General features: G+C 49.2%; 1 protein-coding gene across 2 annotated transcripts in view; it reads right to left on the bottom strand.

Moving 5' to 3' along the window:
- The window catches only part of PHACTR1 (phosphatase and actin regulator 1), a 310321-nt gene that overhangs the window by 131090 nt on the left and 157180 nt on the right, over window positions 1-22051 (bottom strand). The window contains exon 1 of one of the 2 annotated variants that reach the window (XM_044295040.1): window positions 7595-8008. The exons of the other annotated variant lie outside the window; for it this stretch is intronic. Within the exon in view, the coding sequence (XP_044150975.1) occupies window positions 7595-7844 (250 nt within the window). The 5' untranslated portion in view covers window positions 7845-8008. Of the gene's footprint in view, window positions 1-7594; window positions 8009-22051 lie in introns of those variants that run through there. 2 annotated transcript variants of the gene reach the window in all.

The following is a 22051-nucleotide window of genomic DNA, read 5'->3' as shown; positions in this document are numbered from 1 at the left end:
AGCTGCATATGTACGGGAGGATCGGGAGAGATAGATGCAAATGTACAGGAGGATTGGGAGAGATAGCTGCATATGTACGGGAGGATCGGGAGAGATAGCTGCATATGTACAGGAGGATTGGGAGAGATAGCTGCATATGTACAGGAGGATCGGGAGAGATAGCTGCATATGTACAGGAGGATTGGGAGAGATAGCTGCATATGTACAGGAGGATCGGGAGAGATAGCTGCATATGTACGGCAGGATTGGGAGAGATAGCTGCATATGTACGGGAGGATCGGGAGAGATAGCTGCATATGTACAGGAGGATTGGGAGAGATAGCTGCATATGTACGGGAGGATTGGGAGAGATAGCTGCATATGTACAGGAGGATCGGGAGAGATAGCTGCATATGTACGGGAGGATTGGGAGAGATAGCTGCATATCTACTGGAGGATCGGGAGAGATAGCTGCATATGTACGGGAGGATCGGGAGAGATAGCTGCATATGTACGGGAGGATTGGGAGAGATAGCTGCATATGTACGAGAGGATTGGGAGAGATAGCTGCATATGTACGGGAGGATCAGGAAAGATAGCTGCATATGTACAGGAGGATCGGGAGAGATAGCTGCATATGTACAGGAGGATCGGGAGAGATAGCTGCATATGTACGGGAGGATCGGGAGAGATAGCTGCATATGTACAGGAGGATTGGGAGAGATAGCTGCATATGTACAGGAGGATCGGGAGAGATAGCTGCATATGTACGGGAGGATCGGGAGAGATAGCTGCATATGTACAGGAGGATCGGGAGAGATAGCTGCATATGTACAGGAGGATCGGGAGAGATAGCTGCATATGTACAGGAGGATTGGGAGAGATAGCTGCATATGTACAGGCGGATTGGGAGAGATAGCTGCATATGTATAGGCGGATTGGGAGAGATAGCTGTATATGTACAGGTGGAACGGGAGAGATAGCTGCATATCTACGGGAGGATCGGGAGAGATAGCTGCATATGTACAGGCGGATTGGGAGAGATAGCTGCATATGTACGGGAGGATCAGGAGAGATAGCTGCATATGTACGGGAGGATTGGGAGAGATAGCTGCATATGTACAGGAGGATTGGGAGAGATAGCTGCATATGTACGGCAGGATTGGGAGAGATAGCTGCATATGTACAGGAGGATCGGGAGAGATAGTTGCAAATGTACAGGAGGATTGGGAGAGATAGCTGCATATGTACGGGAGGATCGGGAGAGATAGCTGCATATGTACAGGAGGATTGGGAGAGATAGCTGCATATGTACAGGAGGATTGGGAGAGATAGCTGCATATGTACAGGAGGATCGGGAGAGATAGCTGCATATGTACGGGAGGATCGGGAGAGATAGCTGCATATGTACAGGAGGATCGGGAGAGATAGCTGCATATGTACAGGAGGATCGGGAGAGATAGCTGCATATGTACGGGAGGATCGGGAGAGATAGCTGCATATGTACAGGAGGATTGGGAGAGATAGCTGCATATGTACAGGAGGATCGGGAGAGATAGCTGCATATGTACGGGAGGATCGGGAGAGATAGCTGCATATTTACAGGAGGATCGGGAGAGATAGCTGCATATGTACAGGAGGATTGGGAGAGATAGCTGCATATGTACAGGAGGATCGGGAGAGATAGCTGCATATGTACGGGAGGATCGGGAGAGATAGCTGCATATGTACGGGAGGATTGGGAGAGATTGCTGCATATGTACGAGAGGATCAGGAGAGATAGCTGCATATGTACGGGAGGATCGGGAATGATAGCTGCAAATGTACAGGAGAATCAGGAGAGATAGCTGCATATGTACAGGAGGATCGGGAGAGATAGCTGCATATAGGGCTGCAGTAAACGAATATTTTTGTAATCGAGTATTCTATCGATTATATTTCTCGATTCATCGAGTAATCTAATAAGAAAAAGCTACTTAAAATAACGTACGTAATTAGGTATGTATAAAGTTATTGGTTTGAAGGGGTTAATAACTTTATACATGCCTAATGCCAAGGTGCTTCCATTAACCCCTCCAAACCAATAACTTTATACATGCCCATTGGGTTTGGAGGGGTTAATGGAAGCACCTTGGCATTAGGCATGTATAAAGTTATTGGTCTGAAGAGGTTAATGAAAGCACCTTGGAGGTGCCTTCATTAACCCCTCTCTAAACCAATAACTTTATACATGCCAAGGTGGTGCTTGCAGCCTCCATTAACCACTCTCTCTCCATCTGCCTCCCCCCAGCCTCTGATCTGTTTGCCCCCCCCCAGCCTCTGATCTGCCTCCCCCCCAGCCTCTGATCTGCCTCCCCCCAGGCTCTGATCTGCCTCCCCCCCCAGCCTCTGATCTGCCTCCCCCCCCAGCCTCTGATCTGCCTCCCCCCCCAGCCTCTGATCTGCCTCCCCCCCCCAGCCTCTGATCTGCCTCCCCCCCCAGCCTCTGATCTGCCTCCCCCCCAGCCTCTGATCTGCCTCCCCCCAGCCTCTGATCTGCCTCCCCCCCAGCCTCTGATCTGCCTCCCCCCCCCCAGCCTCTGATCTGCCTCCCCCCCAGCCTCTGATCTGCCTCCCCCCCCAGCCTCTGATCTGCCTCCCCCCCAGCCTCTGATCTGCCTCCCCCCCCAGCCTCTGATCTGCCTCCCCCCCAAGCCTCTGATCTGCCTCCCCCCCAGCCTCTGATCTGCCTCCCCCCCAGCCTCTGATCTGCCTCCCCCCCAGCCTCTGATCTGCCTCCCCCCCCCCAGCCTCTGATCTGCCTCCCCCCCCCAGCCTCTGATCTGCCTCCCCCCCCCAGCCTCTGATCTGCCTCCCCCCCCAGCCTCTGATCTGCCTCCCCCCCCAGCCTCTGATCTGCCTCCCCCCCCAGCCTCTGATCTGCCTCCCCCCCCAGCCTCTGATCTGCCTCCCCCCCCCAGCCTCTGATCTGCCTCCCCCCCAGCCTCTGATCTGCCTGCCCCCCAGCCTCTGATCTGCCTCCCATCCTCCCCCCAGCCTCTGATCTGCCTCCCATCCTCCCCCCAGCCTCTGATCTGCCTCCCCCCCAGCCTCTGATCTGCCCCCTCTGGTAACGCAACCCCCCGCCCCCCCCCCTCCCTCCCCAGTATTAATCATTGGTGGCAGTGGCCACAGGGTCCCCCTCCTCCCCCCCATCATTGGTGGCAGTGTCAGTTCCGATCGGAGCCCCAGCAGTGTAATGCTGGGGCTCCGATCGGTTACCATGGCAGCCAGGAGTCACGCTACTGAAGCCCTGGCTGCCATGGTATGTTAGTGAGCAGAGAGCAGCGCATTATACTCACGTGCGCTGTGGCCGGCGGTCGCTCCTTCTCATAGGTCTGTGCGGCGCATTGCTAATGCTTACAGCATTAGCAATGCGCCGCACAGACCTATGAGAAGGAGCGACCGCCGGCCACAGCGCACGTGAGTATAATGCGCTGCTCTCTGCTCACTAACATACCATGGCAGCCAGGGCTTCAGTAGCGTCCTGGCTGCCATGGTAACCGATCGGAGCCCCAGCATTACACTGCTGGGGCTCCGATCGGAACTGACACTGCCACCAATGATGGGGGGGAGGAGGGGGACCCTGTGGGATATGGCCGGCACATTCATTGGTGGTGCAGTGGCCACAGTCCCTCCCCTCCCCTCCCCTCCTCCTCCTACTTGGTCTTCAGCGGCAGCCGCGCACAGTGGGGAGGGAGAGACTCCCTCCTCCCTCCTCCTCCCTCCTCCCCCTCCTCCCTCCTCTGTGCCGGCCGCTCAGTCCTGCCTCTCTGGCCTCCGGAGGACACGGAAGCGGTGAGTGAGACGCTTAATTTCACTCCCGCTCCGTGATCACGTGATCTAAACGATTCCTCGATGCAGGGAAACTGCATCGATGAATTTTTTGACTCGATTTAATCGAGTTATTCGAATAATCGTTTCAGCCCTAGCTGCATATGTACGGGAGGATCAGGAGCGATAGCTGCATATGTACGGGAGGATCGGGAATGATAGCTGCAAATGTACAGGAGAATCAGGAGAGATAGCTGCATATGTACAGGAGGATTAGTACAGATAGTTTCATATGTGTGGTGTTCGGTTGACAACTATCTTATAATATGGCTTGCTTAACGAGGTACGATATGCCCCCAATGATGGCTAGGATAAGCCCCCGAATGTCTGATATACTTAAAATAGAGCCCGCAAAGTGGCGGAGGGTGCACTGCACATGTGTAGCCACCCTCCATTTATTTCTATGGGACTGCTGAAAATAACCCAGCACTGGCTTCCCATTGATTTCAATGGGACTTCCGAAAATAACCAAGTGCGCTTCTCGGCTATTTTCAGCACTCCCATAGAAATCAATGGAGGGCGGCCCTGTAGCACTTTGCGGGCTCAGTTGTAAGTATAGGGATCCACCCTGAGGGACCCACACCTATCAGACATTGGGGGCATACAATGTTTAAGATGGGAATATCCATTTAAGTATAGGTCATCAATGTCATCCATTTCACAAAATCCTTGTGTACACCCCTATTCACAGAGTTGTATGGGTGTAAAGACCTGAACTTACAGGCTGAGCATCGGGTATCATCACTAACAAGCGTTCATAGGAATGCTGATTAGCAATAATCTGCTGGTGTAAAGGTGCCACCTAGGAAAATATATTTATGACTTATCCTTAGGATAGGTCATCAGTATCAGATTCGCGGGTGTGTGACACCCCAGACCCTCGCTGATGAACTGTTAGAAGAGACCGTGAGCGCCGCAGCCTCTTCCAGGCCAGTACATCGGTCTCAGTCCAATTCAAGTCAATGGAGCTGAGATGCAATACCAAGCACTGCCACTATTCGATGTACAGCGCTGTCCTTGGAAAGATGCTGGAAGCCTACATCGTTCACCAGAGTCCCGTTCAACGCCGTGGCTCTCTGAAACAGCTGATTGCAGGGGTGTCAGGACTCGGACCCCATGCACCATCCCCCTCCGATTTTCCCACAAGACTCATTTATTCCAGTGACAATAATCCACAACATACGGACGACATCTGGGTTGAGATCCTGACTGGAACTCACTTTTTTTTGGACCAGTCATTTCCTTGATGGTGAGAAGCTCCAGGGTGATCCTACTGCTGGAATCCGCTCAATGCAAGGCGCGTGCTCCGCAGTCCTCATATTCAACCCGCGGATGATTGACAGCTTTCTTCCCGTACTATTGGGACCCCCCAAGCCCCATGCCTTGAGCAGATTCTAGCACTCTACTTGTCCTGGAGCTGCTCCATCAAGATCTTAAAGGGTTTCTCGATAGAAAAGATCGGCACTCGATTAATATGCCGCACGGGACAAGAGCGAACTCCAGGACAATGTAAAGGAATCCCAGCGGACCAAAGTTTCTTCAATCAATATTCTTTGTATTTATTCCATAAGTGGGTACAATAAAGCACGCGTTTCGGCCCGTCCAGCCTTCATCAGCAAGCATTGTCCTTTATTGTACCCACTTATGGAATAAATACAAAGATTATTGATTGAAGAAACTTTGGTGCGCTGGGATTCCTTTACATTGTCCTTAAAGGGTTTCTGCCACCAGATTTAACCCTATTAAGCTAGCTGACATTAGCGATGTGCTAATGTCAGCTAAACCTAACTAGCCTATTCCTACTTTTATCCGTTCCCCACGTTACGCCAGATTATCCGTTCCCCACGTTACGCCAGAAATTTTACTTTTATAATATGCTAATTAGCCTCTAGGAGCGGGGGGAGGGGGGCGTTGTTCCTGCTCCTAGAGGCTCCGTTCTTCCACCTTTGTCGCCTCCCTCAGAGTCCTGATTGACAGGGCCCGGCAGCGCTCGCATCTGTCTGCCAGCCCTGTGCTCTGGTGAAATCTCGCGCCGTTCAGTATTCAGTGCAGGCGCATTGAGGAAGTTGGCAGCCTGCAAGCGTCTTTCCCTCACCGCGCCTGAACCGAATGCTGAACGGCGCGAGATTTCACCAGAGCACAGGGCTGGCAGACCGATGCGAGCGCTGCCGGGCCCTGTCAATCAGGACTTGGAGGGAGGCGATAACGGTTGGACAACGGAGCCTCTAGGAGCAGGAACAACGCGCCCCCCCCCCCCCCCCCCTCTCCTAGAGGCTAATTAGTATATTATAAAAGTTAGATTTCTGGCATAACGAGGGCATAGATAAAAGTAGGAATAGGCATCGCTGATATCAGCTAGCTTAATAGGGTTAAATCTGGTGACAGAAAAACAACAAAAATAGTAAGTGACCCGGCGTATTTATCAGGGTCTCTCTTTCATCGGAGCATATTACTGGTGACGGCAGGTATGTCGCCTGCAGGAATACGCGAAGCCTGTACTTCACGGTCACATCTGTGGCAATGTCTATTAGATTTCCTCCAAGCCGGCTGTCATACACATACCCAATAATAAGACCCCAATACCGATTATCTGCAGGACTGTCACCTATCTGATTAGTGGATCCACGGCATGGAGCTGGATGACAGTGTGGACCACTGGTGGTGACAATCTAGAAGCAGATCCTGCACGCCTCGTCTACTCTGCAGAGGGAATTCAGCCTTCAAGTTGCTGCTTTGTAAGAAATCAATGGTTATGGTGTAGTCTTCACTTCCCAGCATTGTGGGGCACACGAGAGGCCAGGAAGCCACCTCCAGACCCCAGAGCTGTGTGGTACGGTGATAGAGGTGGGCCCCTCACACCTAGCACACCACCGGTGACCTTCAAATCTCACCCCTCACCAAGCGACCAACCAAGAGGGAGGAAAACATAGGACTTAGTCATTGTGGACCTGAGAGACAGTACTGCAAGATATCTGTCTATATCATACCACTACCCATATATCACATTCTATATGTATTTATCCACCTCAGATCTCTATCTAATATCGATCCATCCAGCTATGTAATATATCTATCTATTTATCTGTTCTCCCTCATCCTGTAAACTTCCCCGGGCTCAGCAGCGCCACAGAGGACGGAGTTGTCCCCGCTCTGACCACTGGGGGCGCACGTGCGGCTCCGGGGCAGGGATGGAGAGGTGACTCGGGGCCCTGCATTGGGCTGTGATGGGGTAAATGTCACCTCAGAAGGATACGAGTGACCGGACTGGGGTCTGGTACACGGCAGCCGGGCGTTACGCCATGTAACAGTTTGCCCCCTCCGTGTAGCGGGTACCCCGCGGTCACCATCCCCCCTGTGTAATACGGGGGTCTCCGCAGCCACTCCGGGCACTCACCTTAATCCCCGCGGTCACCATTACCCCTGTGTAATACGGGGGTCTCCGCTGCCCCCCTGTGTAATACGGGGGTCTCCGCTAAACCCCCCCCCCCCCCCCCCCCTGTGTAATACGGGGTCCTCCGCTGCCCCTACCATCCCCCTGTGTAATACGGGGGTCTCCGCCGCCCCTCCGCGGTCACCATCCCCCCTGTGTAATACGGGGGTCTCCGCTGCCCCCACCATCCCCCCTGTGTAATACGGGGGTCTCCGCTGCCCCCCCCCCGCCTGTGTAATACGGGGGTCTCCGCTGCCCCCACCATCCCCCCTGTGTAATACGGGGGTCTCCGCAGCCCCTCCGGGCACTCACCTTCCTCCCCGCGGCTGCAGTTGCTGCATATGTGCTTGATCTCCTTCCCGATGTGACAGTGGATGACAAAGGACACGTTGTTGTTGTTGGTGGGCTCCTTCAGCGGCCTCATCCTCACCAAATAGAAGGCTTTCTTCCGGTGCTTGTCGCCTCCGCCGGTGCCAGGCGGCACGGAGCCCTCCCTGCAGCCGAACGAGGGCAAAGAGAACATCCTGGGCTGCGTGCTGGTGTAGTGTGTGAGAGCCGCCATCCGTCCCCTCAGCAGTCACCTCACACTAGTCTCAGGGAGGCAGGGGGAGGAGAGCAGCCCCAGTCTACGGTGACCTCTGGTAACTGCTTCCACCCACCGGGCACACGAGAAGCTCTACCGGTCATGCCAGCCCCCCATGCCCACAGAAATCTCAGCGGCAGAGCCGTCCTTGCATTACACAGGGGCACCGCAGCAAGGCTCACTGGGGCATCACTACTCTTACCCCTTCCAGACAGGGGGGATGGAGAGAGCATCATTACTCTTAACCCCTTCCAGACAGGGGGATGGAGAGAGCATCATTACTCTTAACCCCTTCCGGACAGGTGGGATGGAGAGAGCACCATTTCTCTTAACCCCTTCCAGACAGGGGGGGATGGAGAGAGAGCATCATTACTCTTAACCCCTTTCAGACAGAGGGGATGGAGAGAGCATCATTTCTCTTAACCCCTTCCAGACAGGGGGGATGAAGAGAGCATCATTTCTCTTAACCCCTTCCAGACAGGGGGGGTGGAGAGAGCATCATTTCTCTTAACCCCTTCCAGACAGGGGGGGGGGGGGATGGAGAGAGCATCATTTCTCTTAACCCCTTCCAGACAGGGGGGATGGAGAGAGCATCATTACTCTTAACCCCTTCCAGACAGGGGGGATAAAGAGAGCATCATTTCTCTTAACCCCTTCCAGACAGGGGGGATGGAGAGAGCATCATTTCTCTTAACCCCTTCCAGACAGGCACATAGGAGCATCATTACTCTTAACCCCTTCCAGACAGGCACTGGGGGGCATCATTTCTCTTAACCCCTTCCAGACAGGCATGGGGGGTGCATCATTCCTCTTAACCCCTTCCAGACAGGCACTGGGGGGCATCATTTCTCTTAACCCCTTCCAGACAGGCATCGGGGGGCATCATTTTTCTTAACCCCTTCCAGACAGGCACGGGGGGGGGGGGGGGCATAATTTCTTTTAACCCCTTCCAGACAGTCACTGGGGTGGGGGGCATCATTTCTCTTAACCCCTTCCAGACAGGGGGGGATGGAGAGAGCATCATTACTCTTAACCCCTTCCAGACAGGGGGGGTGGGGGTGGAGAGAGCATCATTACTCTTAACCCCTTCCAGACAGGGGGGATGGAGAGAGCATCATTTCTCTTAACCCCTTCCAGACAGGGGGGGATGGAGAGAGCATCATTACTCTTAACCCCTTCCAGACAGGGGGGGGGGGTGGAGAGAGCATCATTACTCTTAACCCCTTCCAGACAGGGGGGATGGAGAGAGCATCATTACTCTTAACTCCTTCCAGACAGGGGGGGATGGAGAGAGCATCATTACTCTTAACCCCTTCCAGACAGGGGGGATGGAGAGAGCATCATTTCTCTTAACCCCTTCCAGACAGGCACATAGGAGCATCATTTCTCTTAACCCCTTCCAGACAGGCACTGGGGGGCATCATTTCTCTTAACCCCTTCCAGACAGGCATGGGGGTGCATCATTTCTCTTAACCCCTTCCAGACAGGCACTGGGGGGCATCATTTCTCTTAACCCCTTCCAGACAGGCACTGGGGGGCATCATTTTTCTTAACCCCTTCCAGACAGGCACGGGGGGGGGGGAGGCATAATTTCTTTTAACCCCTTCCAGACAGTCACTGGGGTGGGGGGCATCATTTCTCTTAACCCCTTCCAGACAGGGGGTGGGGGGCATCATTTCTCTTAACCCCTTCCAGACAGGCACTAGGGGGGCATCATTTCTCTTAACCCCTTTCAGACAGGCACGGGTGGGGGGGGCATAATTTCTCTTAACCCCTTCCAGACAGGCACTGGGGGGCATCATTTCTCTTAACCCCTTCTAGACAGGCACGGGTGGGGGGGCATATTTTCTCTTAACCCCTTCCAGACAGGCACTGGGGACATATTTTCTCTTAACCCCTTCCAGACAGGCACGGGGGGGGGGCATAATTTCTCTTAACCCCTTCCAGACAGGCACTGGGGGGCATAATTTCTTTTAACCCCTTCCAGACAGTCACGGGGGGGGGGGGGGCATCATTTCTTCTAACCCCTTCCAGACAGGCACTGGGGACATATTTTCTCTTAACCCCTTCCAGACAGGCACTGGGGACATATTTTCTCTTAACCCCTTCCAGACAGGCACTGGGGACATATTTTCTCTTAACCCCTTCCAGACAGGCATCAGGGGGCATCATTTCTCTTAATCCCTTCCAGACAGGCACTGGGGGGGGGGGGGGGCATCATTTCTCCTAACCCCCTCAAGACAAGTTCTCTTTACCCCTTCCAGGCAGTCACGGGGGGGGGCATCATTTCTCCTAACCCCCTCAAGACAAGTTCTCTTAACCCCTTCCAGGCAGTCACGGGGGGGGGGGGGGCATCATTTCTCCTAACCCCCTCAAGACAAGTTCTCTTAACCCCTTCCAGGCAGTCACGGGGGGGGGGGGGGCATCATTTCTCTTAACCCCTTCCAGACAGGCACTGTGGGACATCATTTACCTTAACCCCTTTCAGACAGAGACAGTTTTCACCTTCCTGACTGTGCCTAATTGTGCAATCTGACATGTCACTTTCTGTGGTGATAACTTTGAAATGCTTTTACTTATTGTTTTTCTGACATTTCATGCTTGGTTCGCATCACCATTTAGAATTTACAATTTTTCTGATCCATCTGAAGAAAAACGAATCCTGTAATAAAACAGGTTATGTAGAAAAACAGATCCTGAGCATCTGTTATACACATTTTGCATCAATTTAGCCATTTCCATCTGAATCCATTTTTTTTAGATTTTTTGAGTTTAATATATTTTTCTTGTAACAGAGCAAGGTATAACAGCAAAAAACAAAACTTATAACTAAAAATATTTATTACCCTGATTCTGCAGTTTACAGAAACATCCCATATGTGGTTGTAAACGGCTGTATAGGTACAGTGCAGGGCTCAGAAGGGAAGGAGCGCCATATGGTTTTTGCAGGGCACATTTTGCTGGAATCGTTTTTGGGCACCATGTCACATTTGAAGACCCTGCGGTGCCCCTACAGTGGAAACCCCCAAAAAGTGACCCCATTTTGGAAACTACACCCCTCAAGGAATTTATCGAAGGATGTAAAGAGTACTTTGACCCCACAGACATCTCACAGAATGTAGATTTAATGTAGGTTTAGAAATGAAGAAAAATCATTTCAATTTTGGAGAGCAGATTTCGATGGAATGGTTCTAAGGCTACTTTCACACTAGCGTTGTTTAAATCCGGCGTTCAATTCCGACACCGGAACTGCCTGCCAGATTCGTAAAAACGTGTGAAAACGGATTACCTTTGAATCCTGATCAGGATTTTGATCGCAATGAAAAAATGCATTGGAAAAAACGGATCCGCCATTTATGGACTTTACCTATTTTTTCATATTTTTCGGGTTTAACATGCAAAAGCTGGATCCGGTTTAACTGAACACACGGGGCCGGCGTTAATGCAAGTCAATAGGAAAAAGTCCGGATCCGGCGTTCAGTCAAAGTGTTCAGGATTTTTGGCCGGAGGTAAAAATACAACATGCTACGGTTTTCTGAAAAGCCTGATCAGTCAAAAAGACTGTACTGAAGACATCCCGATGCATCCTGAATTACGGATTACTCTCTATTCAGAATGCATGGGGATAAAACTGATCAGTTATTTTCCGGATTTGAGCCCTTAGGACGGAACTCAGCGCCGGAAAAGAAAAACGCTAGTGTGAAAGTACCCTTAGGTGCCATGTCCCATCTACAGAGCCCCTGAGGTATCAGTACAGTGTAGAACCCCAAAGAGTTACCCCAGTTTGGAACTTAAAGGAGTTGTCTCACTTTAGCAAATGGCATTTATCATGTAGAGAAAGTTAATACAAGGCACTTACTACTGTATTGTGATTGTCCATATTTATTCCTTTGCTAGCTAGATTCATTTTTTCCATCACATTATACACTTCTCGTTTCCATAGTTACAACTAGTGTTGAGCGAATAGAAGTTAACGAAGTGGACTTTGATCAGAATTTTAGGAAAAATTTGATTCATCATGAAGCAGAGTTTCCTTGTGATTCATGGCAATGAATAAATTTTTCCTGATATGGCATTAAAAAATCCCCAAAATATATATACTCTCCTCATCCATTGGCTCGCGGAGAGGCCGCTGTGGCCATCTTGATTGAAGAATACACGCCTCATCTCGCACGACCCGCCTTGTGAACGCTGGCCAGGCGCGGTGACGTCATCAGTAATGACATCGCGGTGTCCACCTAGCGAGATGATGTGGTGACGTCAGCTTCCGCAAGATTTGGCACCTTTTCTTCAATTGAGCAAATGGATGAGGTGAGTACATATATTTTTCAATGGGGCCAGAATATGCTGTTCGCATCCGCATTTGCGGATCCGCACTTCCGTTCCGCCAAAAAATCGAACATGTCCTAATGTTGTCTGCAATTGCGGACAAGAAAAGGCATTTTCTATGAGAGTGCCGGCGATGTGTGGTCCGCAAAAGGCGGAACGCACATTGCTGGTGTCCGTGTTTTGCGGATCCGCAAAACACATACGGACGTGTGATTGGACCCTTACACTGAGGGCTGGGTCTCAGACTTCTGTAGCCGGCAGGCCCAGAGGCCGTTATGAATATGCCATCAGTGTCCCAAATAGACCAACCCCTTTAACCACATGATCCCTTATGGAAAGTCACCAAACCTTTTAATGGTGCACCCACATGCGCTGTCTAATATGCTATGCTATAGTTCTGAAAAGATCTGTGACACTTCAAATCTTTACCGAGTTCCTCCTCTATAAGGACTTGCATTGAAGCGCCAATCAGAAAAGGGTTAGCGGCTCATTCAGTCCAGTATAAAAATACCCCCAGTTGTCTTTCGTTAGATTCCCTTATCCAATGCACATCTGATGCAAAAACTACAACTACTTTGTAGATCTCCCTCATGTTGTAAATGGCTCTGGCATCTTCACCTACCCCAAACATTTGAGCCCATGATCCAGTCTGATCAGAACCTTAAAGGGTATTCCCATCTCAGACATTGGAGGCATATCGCTAGGATATGTCCCCATTGTTTTATAGGGGTAGGTCCCACCTCTGTTACCCGCGTCTATCTTGTAAACCGAGCCAGCAAAGTAAAGGAGCGCACATGCGCGGCCACCCTCCAGTCATTTCTATAGGCCTGCCGAAAATGGCCAAGCAGGCTATTTCTGTCAGCCCCATAGAAATGAATGGGAGTGCCCCAAGCTTGTGCGGCCACCGCTTCCATTCACTTCCGATGGAAATAGTGAGCCGGCGCTCCGCTATTTTTAGCAGCCCCATATAAATGAATGGAAGGAGGCGGTGCATGCGCAGTGTGCCTTCCTTCGCTTTGCTGGCTCAGTTTATGAGATTGGTGTGGGTCCCAGAGGTGAGACTCGCACCTATCAGACAATAGGGGGAATATACTAGTGATATGCCCCCATTGTCTGAGATAGGAATACCCCTTTAACCCCGCACGCGCCATAGACTGCTCAAAGTTTTTGCTGGGCGATTGGCGATAACCGTATTGTTTAGCGCTTGTTTGCAGCACTGTGTTACACTGGCTGATGTTAAGTATATGGAGGAAGAATGATTGCTACTGCGATCGTTCCTCCCCCATTCAGTTCTACTGATTATTTAGGTGAAAGATGCACTGTTCCGCTGACAATCAGGCAATTATTGGGAACATTTGGTTTCTTCCCGATAATTGCCACAAACATTGGTCTGTGTAAAAGGACTTTAAGTTTGAGTCTTCTTATTTTGGAAGGGGAATAACATCAGAAATGTAAGATAAGGCAGATTCCAATGTTCTCACTAAATTCTTAAAATAAATCACATCATTCTTGTGAATTCCATTGTGCATACATGACACATTTTAATATTTCAGGTCACATGGAAAACTGCAGCTTTCTGAAGGAACACATACTGTATGTAGATTATGGGAACACGTCCTATATTCCATTATGTTCCTGTGTTTTGTTTCAGGGTTGAGTTGAGAAGTTGTAGGGTCAAAGGTAAAGTGAAAAGTGGTTTATTAAGGTCATTTTATATGTTACCAGGATATTCTGCATCCCTGTCCATACACTGCAATCACAAGTACCAGTCCCAGTACTCAGCCGGACTCAGATATGGTCACAGGAGCATAGCCAGTCTGTTGGTATGTGGGAAACATCTAGAATACCTAGAGTAAACCCACTCAAATATGGTGAGAACATACTGTACTTACTCCATGACAAGGATGGTCGTACTTTATGGGCAACCTTTGGAGCTTCAGAGAGGCCCCGTAGGCTAAAGCTGCCACCTTAAAAAGGAGAATACTATTGCCTCCTACTTTGTTTCCAACCTGACTGGCTGAATGCATCTAAAGTAACATGATGGAGGTGTTCTATGAGAAGCTTGGTGGTCAGGTCATTGGGAAGTTAGGAGCCTGTTAGCAATGGCTACGCAAGGGTCCCCTGCAGCTTCTATCTGCCCTTGCTCCATGCAGATACTGCCCCAGCTTGGGCTCAAATCCAGAACCCCTAAAAGACAACAGTGCTTATTACTTAGCAGAGAGCCATATACAGTATCATGCAAGCATCAGGTATAGCAACTATGCTGACAATCGACTGGAGTGCAGAGAGACAGGGAGTCAGAACCGAGCTGTGGGGAGCAGGCAACTATCTCTTCACAGGTCCTGCTGGCTGGGGAGAGCGATTCAAAAAAATCACAGGCAACCCCTTTAAGGGCTCCTTAAAGGGGTTTTCTGAGAGTTTTTTTTTATGACTGGTGGGGTCCAAAACCTGGGACACCCAGCGGTCAGCTGTTTGAGAAGGCACCAGTGCTCACATTAGCGCCACGGCCTTCTACAGCTTTGCCTAGACAGTGATGGTGAACCTCTTAGAGACCGAGTGCCCAAACTGCAACCCAAAACCCACTTATTTATCACAAAGTGCCAACACGGCAATTTAACCTGAACACCAATATCCTATATCTTCCATGTACTTTATCATTTAGCTATAATAACCTGCCTACATTCAATGTGCTGCCTGTGCTGTTCATAGCATGTTCTGCACTATTGAATGGCAGGCAAATTCTAAGGCATATTGGTATACCATAGACTTTCTCCAGGGTGCGGGTGCGAACAGAGAGGGCTCTGAGTGCCACCTCTGGCACCCGTGCCATAGGTTCGCCATCACTGGCCTAGGCCATGTGATATCACGTTCATTGGTCACATGGCCTAAGCGCAGCCCGATTGAAGTGAATGAGCCTGAGCTGCGATACCAAGCACAGCCGCTATTCAAAGTACGGCGCTGCGCTTGGTGAGCAGAGAGAAGGCTGCGGCGCTACTGCAAGTGCTGGTGCCTTCTCAGAAAATAGACTACCCTTCCCTCCATGACATTGCTGTGTATGTGTAGACTCTTCAGTCTATAGACTTGGAATTTACATCAGTCTGCTGCTTTTTTGACCAAAAAAGAAAAAAACAGCAAAATCACCCGAGAAAATGTCGCAAAAAATGCGGCAAAACATTGTGTGGGAAAATCCATCCTAGAGGTTATGTCTCATCACAGATAACCCCATCCATTAGCTTTGGAGATCGGTTGATCATTACGAGTCTGACTTCTGTGAATGGCGGATTAGGACCACTAAAATGTGATCCACCACTTGTTCTCCACTCCGTATGGAGGGGGTGCCGAGCAGAGAGTCCCCAAGACATCTATATGCCGTAACATGGGACCTTCTTCTTATGATTCGTGTTGGTCCCACGGTCGGATCCTCAGCTACCATACATTTATTACCTATCCTTGGTTTGTGATAGATGTTGTTCGTGAACACATAAGGAAAAGCTATAAGAAAAAATAACGTGTAGCTTGAAGGACTCGTCTCAAGTTCCTGGCCTCACACTGAACCTGCTTTTATCCATACCAGGAACCTCCAAGAAAAGAAAAACCTATGCAGCCGTCCAGTTATTGTTCCTGGCATCTCGGCTATGTCACAGATTAGCTCCAGGAATGTCGAAGTAAACAGAATGTGATTGTAGCAAGCAAATGCTTGGCACATGACATCACAACACTTCCCTCACTGTGAAGGCGGGTACAAAATGTCTTGTTCAGACGGACGGTGGAGGATTACAGGGAGGTGGATGAAGCCTCTAGACATTGTTTTTTTTATATATTCAAAACACTTTTTTATTCCTACAGTAGAAATGGGATTTAAAGGGGTATTCCAAGATTTGTATACCGATGAGGCATCAGTGATGACCTATCCTCAGGATAGGTCATCAGTATCTGATCGGTTGGGGGTCCAACACCAATCAGCTGTTTGAGAAGGCATCAAGGCTTCAAGCGCCGTGGCCGTGATGACACGTTCATGTGTCACGTAGCCTAGGAGCAGCTCAGCCCCATTCAAGTGAATAGGTTTGAGCGTGATACCAAGAAAAGCCGCTATACAACGTACAGCGCTGTGCTTGGTGACCAGGGAAAAGACTGCGACGCTCCTCTTTCTCAAAACAGCTGATCGGCAGGAGTCCTGGGGATAGAGGATAGGTCATCAGTTACAAAATCCTGGAACACCCCTTTAATATCTCCAGATTATTACAATTCACAGTACATCCATTCTACACAGTTAAATATCGGGACATCTCAACTGCTTTATGTTTTCTTCATTGTCAGCAGCCAATAACTTCCCATCGAATGCCTCTGGCTCAAATATAATAACAGGTTTTCAAATGGATTTGTTTCAACGCCTGATAAAAAAAATGTTTTCAATGAAAATTAAGTAAAAAAAAAACCTAGCATGACGCATAGCCTTGTTATCATCTCCCCCTTATCTATGATGCGTAACCACTTGACATGACTCAAAGGGGAGCAGGTCACTGCTTCGGCCAGTGATTGGCTGCAGTGGTGTCAAAACAGAACTTTACATCCCAGTAGCGCAGGCCAGAAGTGGGGAGCCAGTACCGGGACGTAGGTAAGTGTGCCGACTTTCGCAGGTCTGCCCAGGAGTTGCACAAGTACTTTTAGACACTCGGATGTGTCACACTTGATGCCCATGTGCGCTGGAGTGAGATGCTCCTAATTTATTATAGGCAGATATATAATTCACACCAATTTCTGGCATAAATTGTAGTAAGGGCTCATTCACACAACCGTATCCTTTTTTGCGGACCGCATATTCTAGATCTGCAAAACACCCATACCGGCCATGTGTGATCTGCCCTATAATAGAAATGCCTTTTCTTGTCCACAAAACGGACAAGAATAGAACATGTTTTTTCTTAATCATGTTAATTCTCCGTGTCTCTGCTGTCCGGAACGGGGCTTGGCTCTCTTTCACGCAGAGGATTACCCGCACGGCATCTGCTCGTGTGAAAGAGCCTTAAATCTGGCAGGCATCAGAGCCCCCTCCCACTAAGCCCTGCCCACTTTTCTAAATTGGCGAGAAGAGCTAAAAGTTGCAAACTCTGGCGCAAATATGGGATGTGCCATAATCTGCAACTTTTTACCGAAACATTTGTGGCATGAAAGAGTTGTTAAATTCCCCCTCAGTCTATAGATGCTCCAGATTTATCATACGGTCTGAGCTACTGTGATAATTCTGGGGCATTTAAAGACTACCTGTCTAGATGGCTAATGCCTAATAAATCGGAGCCAATATTTGTCCTATTCTGTTCTAATCGTTGTAATACTTACCAACTCTCCTAGAATGATCGGGAGGCTCCTGGACTCCCTGAAGAGTTGGCTGGGATTGCCTCCTGCCACCTCCCGGAGGATAGCTACCCTAAATGTGTGTGGCGCCGAGACTTGAGTCATCAGATGCAGTCCCAGCGCCCATACACACACTGAGGGGCAGGGCAACGGCTTAAAAATAGCAGGGCCTACAGGAGAATGGGACATTACTGACAGATGGCATCAGTAATGAGAACAGGGTACACCATAAAAGAGGCAAGGCATGGTGAAAGAGACATGACTACGAGCTGCCCACACAACCTCTCAATGGCTTCACACACTGTAGGTCTGTTTGATGATCTAGGACAGGGATGCCCAACTTGTGGCCCTCCAGCTGTTGCAAAACTACAACTCCCAGCATGCCTGGACAGCCTACAGGTGGGAGTTGTAGTTTTACAGCAGCTGGAGGGCCGCAATGCATGAACACCCAGGGTGGGGCAACGGATCGCGGACCCATTCACTTTAATGGGTCCGCGATCAGGCCGATCCGCAAAAAGATAGGACATGTTCTATCTTTTTTGCGGAACGGAATAGTACGGGACGAAACCCCACGGAAGCACTCCGTAGTGCTTCCGTAGGGTTCCATTCTGTGCTTCAGTTCCGCACCTCCGGATTTGCGGACCCATTGAAGTGAACGGGTCCGCATCCGTGATGCGGAATTCACACGGAACGGTGCCCCTGTATGGCGGATCCACAAATGCGGTCCGTAATACGGCCACGGAGCGCACATGGTCGCGTGCAATAAGCCTGATTCTAAGGATAGGTCAACTCATCAATATCACTAATCTAGAAAACCCCTTTGACTATTATCTGCAGTAATTCATGAGTAGACCTGCAGACAATGAGTCCAGATTGCTCTTTTATTTTCCGACTGTCACCTGTCCCCCTGCTATCAGGGTCTAAAGTTGTGATAAAGCACATTGCTGGGACTGGTGTGCATGCGCAGAGAAGCCCATTATTTGGGCTCAGCAGTGTAGGACTGTGTATTTTGCCGTAGTTTTGAACTCTGACAGCAGAACTAGGGCAGTAGAAAAAAAAATGGCAATCTGGACTCCTTACCTGCAGTACTACTCATATAATACTGCAGATAATAGTCCAAGATTGTGGGAACAGATTCCCTGATGACTTATACTGTGTGAGAAGGCAGCGGCGCTCCTGTGACTGCCGCTGCCTTCTCGCAGCTCACCAACACAGCGCCGTACATTGTATAGCGGATGTGCTCGGTATCACGCTCAGCCATATTCATTTCTGGGGTTGAGCTGCTCCTAGGCCACGTGACCGATGAACGTGTCGTCACTGGCCTAGGAAAAGCAGAGAGAAGGCAGCGGCGCTCACAGGAGCACCGGTACCTTCTCAAAAAGCTGATTGGAGGTGGTTCCCGGATATCGGACCCTCACCAATCAATATTAAAATCTCAGAAAATCCCTTTAGGTACTGATTTTAATGGCAAGCGATTTTCACAATACCATATGGGGGAAAACGTAGCTTGGGAATCGCTCTGAAATCTCAGCGTGCAGGGATTAGAAACAAAATCACTAGCTATTGCTGGTCTGCAGTGATTTCACCGCGTTTCATAGCGATCTCCGGCAATACTCACTTGTCTGCAGCGAGATGGAAGCTACTCAACTCAATGCATTCCCTGGAAACAGCAATTTCCGTTTTTTTTTTTAGCACGGTAAAAATATCTGCTTGTAGCCGCAGCTTAAGGCTAGGTCTACACGACGACATTTGTCGCGCGGATAGGGCACAACTGCACTGCAACATTTGTAGCGCAACATTTTGTTGCACTAATGTCGCGCAACAATTTTTATAATGGCAGTCTATGGTGTCGCACTGCAACATGCTGCGACTGTGACGCAACAGTCGCAGAAAAATCCATCTCGAATGGATTTTCTGCGACTCTTGCGTCGCAGCATGTTGCAGTGCAACACCATAGACTGCCATTATAAAAATTGTCGCGCGACATTAGTGCAACAAAATGTCGTGTGACAAATGTCGTCGTGTAGACCTAGCCTAAACCCACTGCATTACATGCAAATATATAAGGACAATAGAACTACCCAATGGCCACTGTAGACGTCTATTGCCAAAATGACGAATTTAGAAAGTAGCACATTGTATATTTCCATCCAGCATGATCTGATCCCTTGCATTGAGATGCATGATAGTAAATCTACCAGTACAGTATGATCACCAGATATCCAGAATACTGCATGTCTCCAACCTAAATGACCACTGCATGAGAACACAGACACTACATGTCTCCAATATGATTTGACCTAACCACTGAAATGAATGTAATACACAGCGGCATAACAATAGGTGTTGCTTCGGTCAGATTTAGGAATGGGTCATAATGCACTAAGCTCCACAGCTAATTTAATTGGATTCTTGCTGTGTGAGACAGCTGCCTGCGACACCTGCTAGTTTACTTAGGAAGTTTTAATTAAAACATTAATAGGTACATTGCATACATCATCTGACCAAACGACGTCCCATTGTTATTTGTCCGCTATGTTATGCATTAGGCGGACATTGCACTGAATAATATACAAATGCACCTAAAGTCACATCAGGACAGGGGTGGATTGGCCATAGACCTTACAGGGAAATTTCCCGGTTGGGCCGATGCCCGATCCCCATCTCCGCTGCTGGCTGGGTACATAACAAGCTCTAAGTGGTAATTAGCGCTGTGAGAATCAGGTACTCATGTACCTGGCCAGCGACATGCTCTCCTGAATTTAACTATTTCCCGCATCTCACCTCCTCAACATCGTCACCCTAGAGGAGGAGGACAGAAAATGGCCAACACAGAGCGACAGCTTTGGGGCAATATTTTGTGCAGCACTGTGGTATATGGTATTTTGCGCTAGGATATTGCTGACCCTCCACTTTTGTTGCCTCGCCTCCTGTCAATTTAGACCCTTCTACAAAATGGGGGCACTTTTAAGTATTTTTTTCCAGGGCCACTTTAGGTTTCCAATCCACCCCTGCATCAGGATAAATACAGCGAAAGAACTGAAATTTCTCCGGGCTCAAGATAAGCCACCGATATCAAATCGGAGGTGATCCAACACTCAACAGCCCCACTGATCGGCAGTGCAGAGTAGAAGCAGAAGCCTCCATACACGGTGTAGTCTCCGACACTGGTATACTGAAGCTGTACCCTGACATGGCAAGTACACAGGGTGCGGAGCTCCGTACACTGTATTTTCCCCAGTGCCACAGATGCCCGAAAAAGGGTAATCAGTGGGGATGCTGAGTATCTGAGATTGATGACCTACGCAGAGGATAGGTCTATGTGATAAATGCCATTCACCGAAGTGAGACTACCCCTTTAATATACAGTATTCTTATTGCATGCTGAACTACATGCAGGGGACTAATATATCCCATGGTACACAATAGTGGATTGGCACAACAGTAAGGGATTTTATGGAGCGCAAAGAGGGAAGGTCTTACTCATTAAATGAGGTTATTCGAGAATTAAAGGATAACTGTCATATGTTTTTTTATTTGCTAGTTTATTACAGCTAGGCATGTATACCTGAGTTAGTCTGTCAGTGACTGTCAAAAGATCTGTAATTACCTTATAATAACAGCTTTCATTAATGTCCTCTGTCCCTTTCCACTGCTCCCTTTAAAGACCATTGCTATGGCTTATCTATCTCCGGCTAGGAAGACAGAGGGGCGGTCCTTCACACTGCATGCCTGCATTAGTCTTCAGAGTGAGGAGGCGTGTCTCTCAGTAATCCAATCTGATTGGCTGGCAGGGAGCTGCTGACCTGAGGGAGTGCAGTTTTGGCCTCAGAGAACTGGCAGAGGAGCCATCTTAAGAAGATCCTCATAATGTAGGATTCAAAACAGCCATAACTAAGGGGAAAACTCAAGGAAAACAGTGGTATGTGAAGAAACTAAAGATTGCTTTATGCATAATGCTGCTGCTGCAGTAACATATGCTAAAATTGATTTTTGTTGATGAAAATATGATAGTTATCCTTTAATATTGATGACCTATCCTCAGGATAGGTCATGAATATCCGATTGGCTAGAGTCCAAAACCTGGGACCACTGCCAATCAGCTGATAGAAGAGGTCAGGCACTCCGTGAGCGACACGGCCTCTTCCTAGGCCATTTGACGTCACCATACATAGGTCACATGGTCTAGCTGCAGCTCAGCCGCATTCAAGCCAAAAGAACTTAGCTGCAATACCAAGCACAGCCGCTATACGATGCTTTGCTTAGTAAGTACCCAGGAGGCCACCACGCCCACCAGAGCGCTACAGCTTCCCGAAACAGCTGATCGATGGGGGTGCCGGGACATATCAGTTAAAAGCAGAGCACGTACAGTCATGTGAAAAAATTAGGACACCCTTTGAAAGCATGTGGTTTTTTGTAACATTTTTAATAAAAGGTTATTTCATCTCCGTTTCAACAATACAGAGAGATTAAAGTAATCCGACTAAACAAAGAAAACTGAAGAA

Source organism: Bufo gargarizans, chromosome 5 (genome assembly GCF_014858855.1).
Source record: "Bufo gargarizans isolate SCDJY-AF-19 chromosome 5, ASM1485885v1, whole genome shotgun sequence".
In the NCBI taxonomy this organism is placed as follows: Eukaryota; Metazoa; Chordata; class Amphibia; order Anura; family Bufonidae; genus Bufo; species Bufo gargarizans.
Note: the sequence above shows the minus strand (reverse complement) of the source record. Positions and strands in the feature narration are given on the sequence as shown.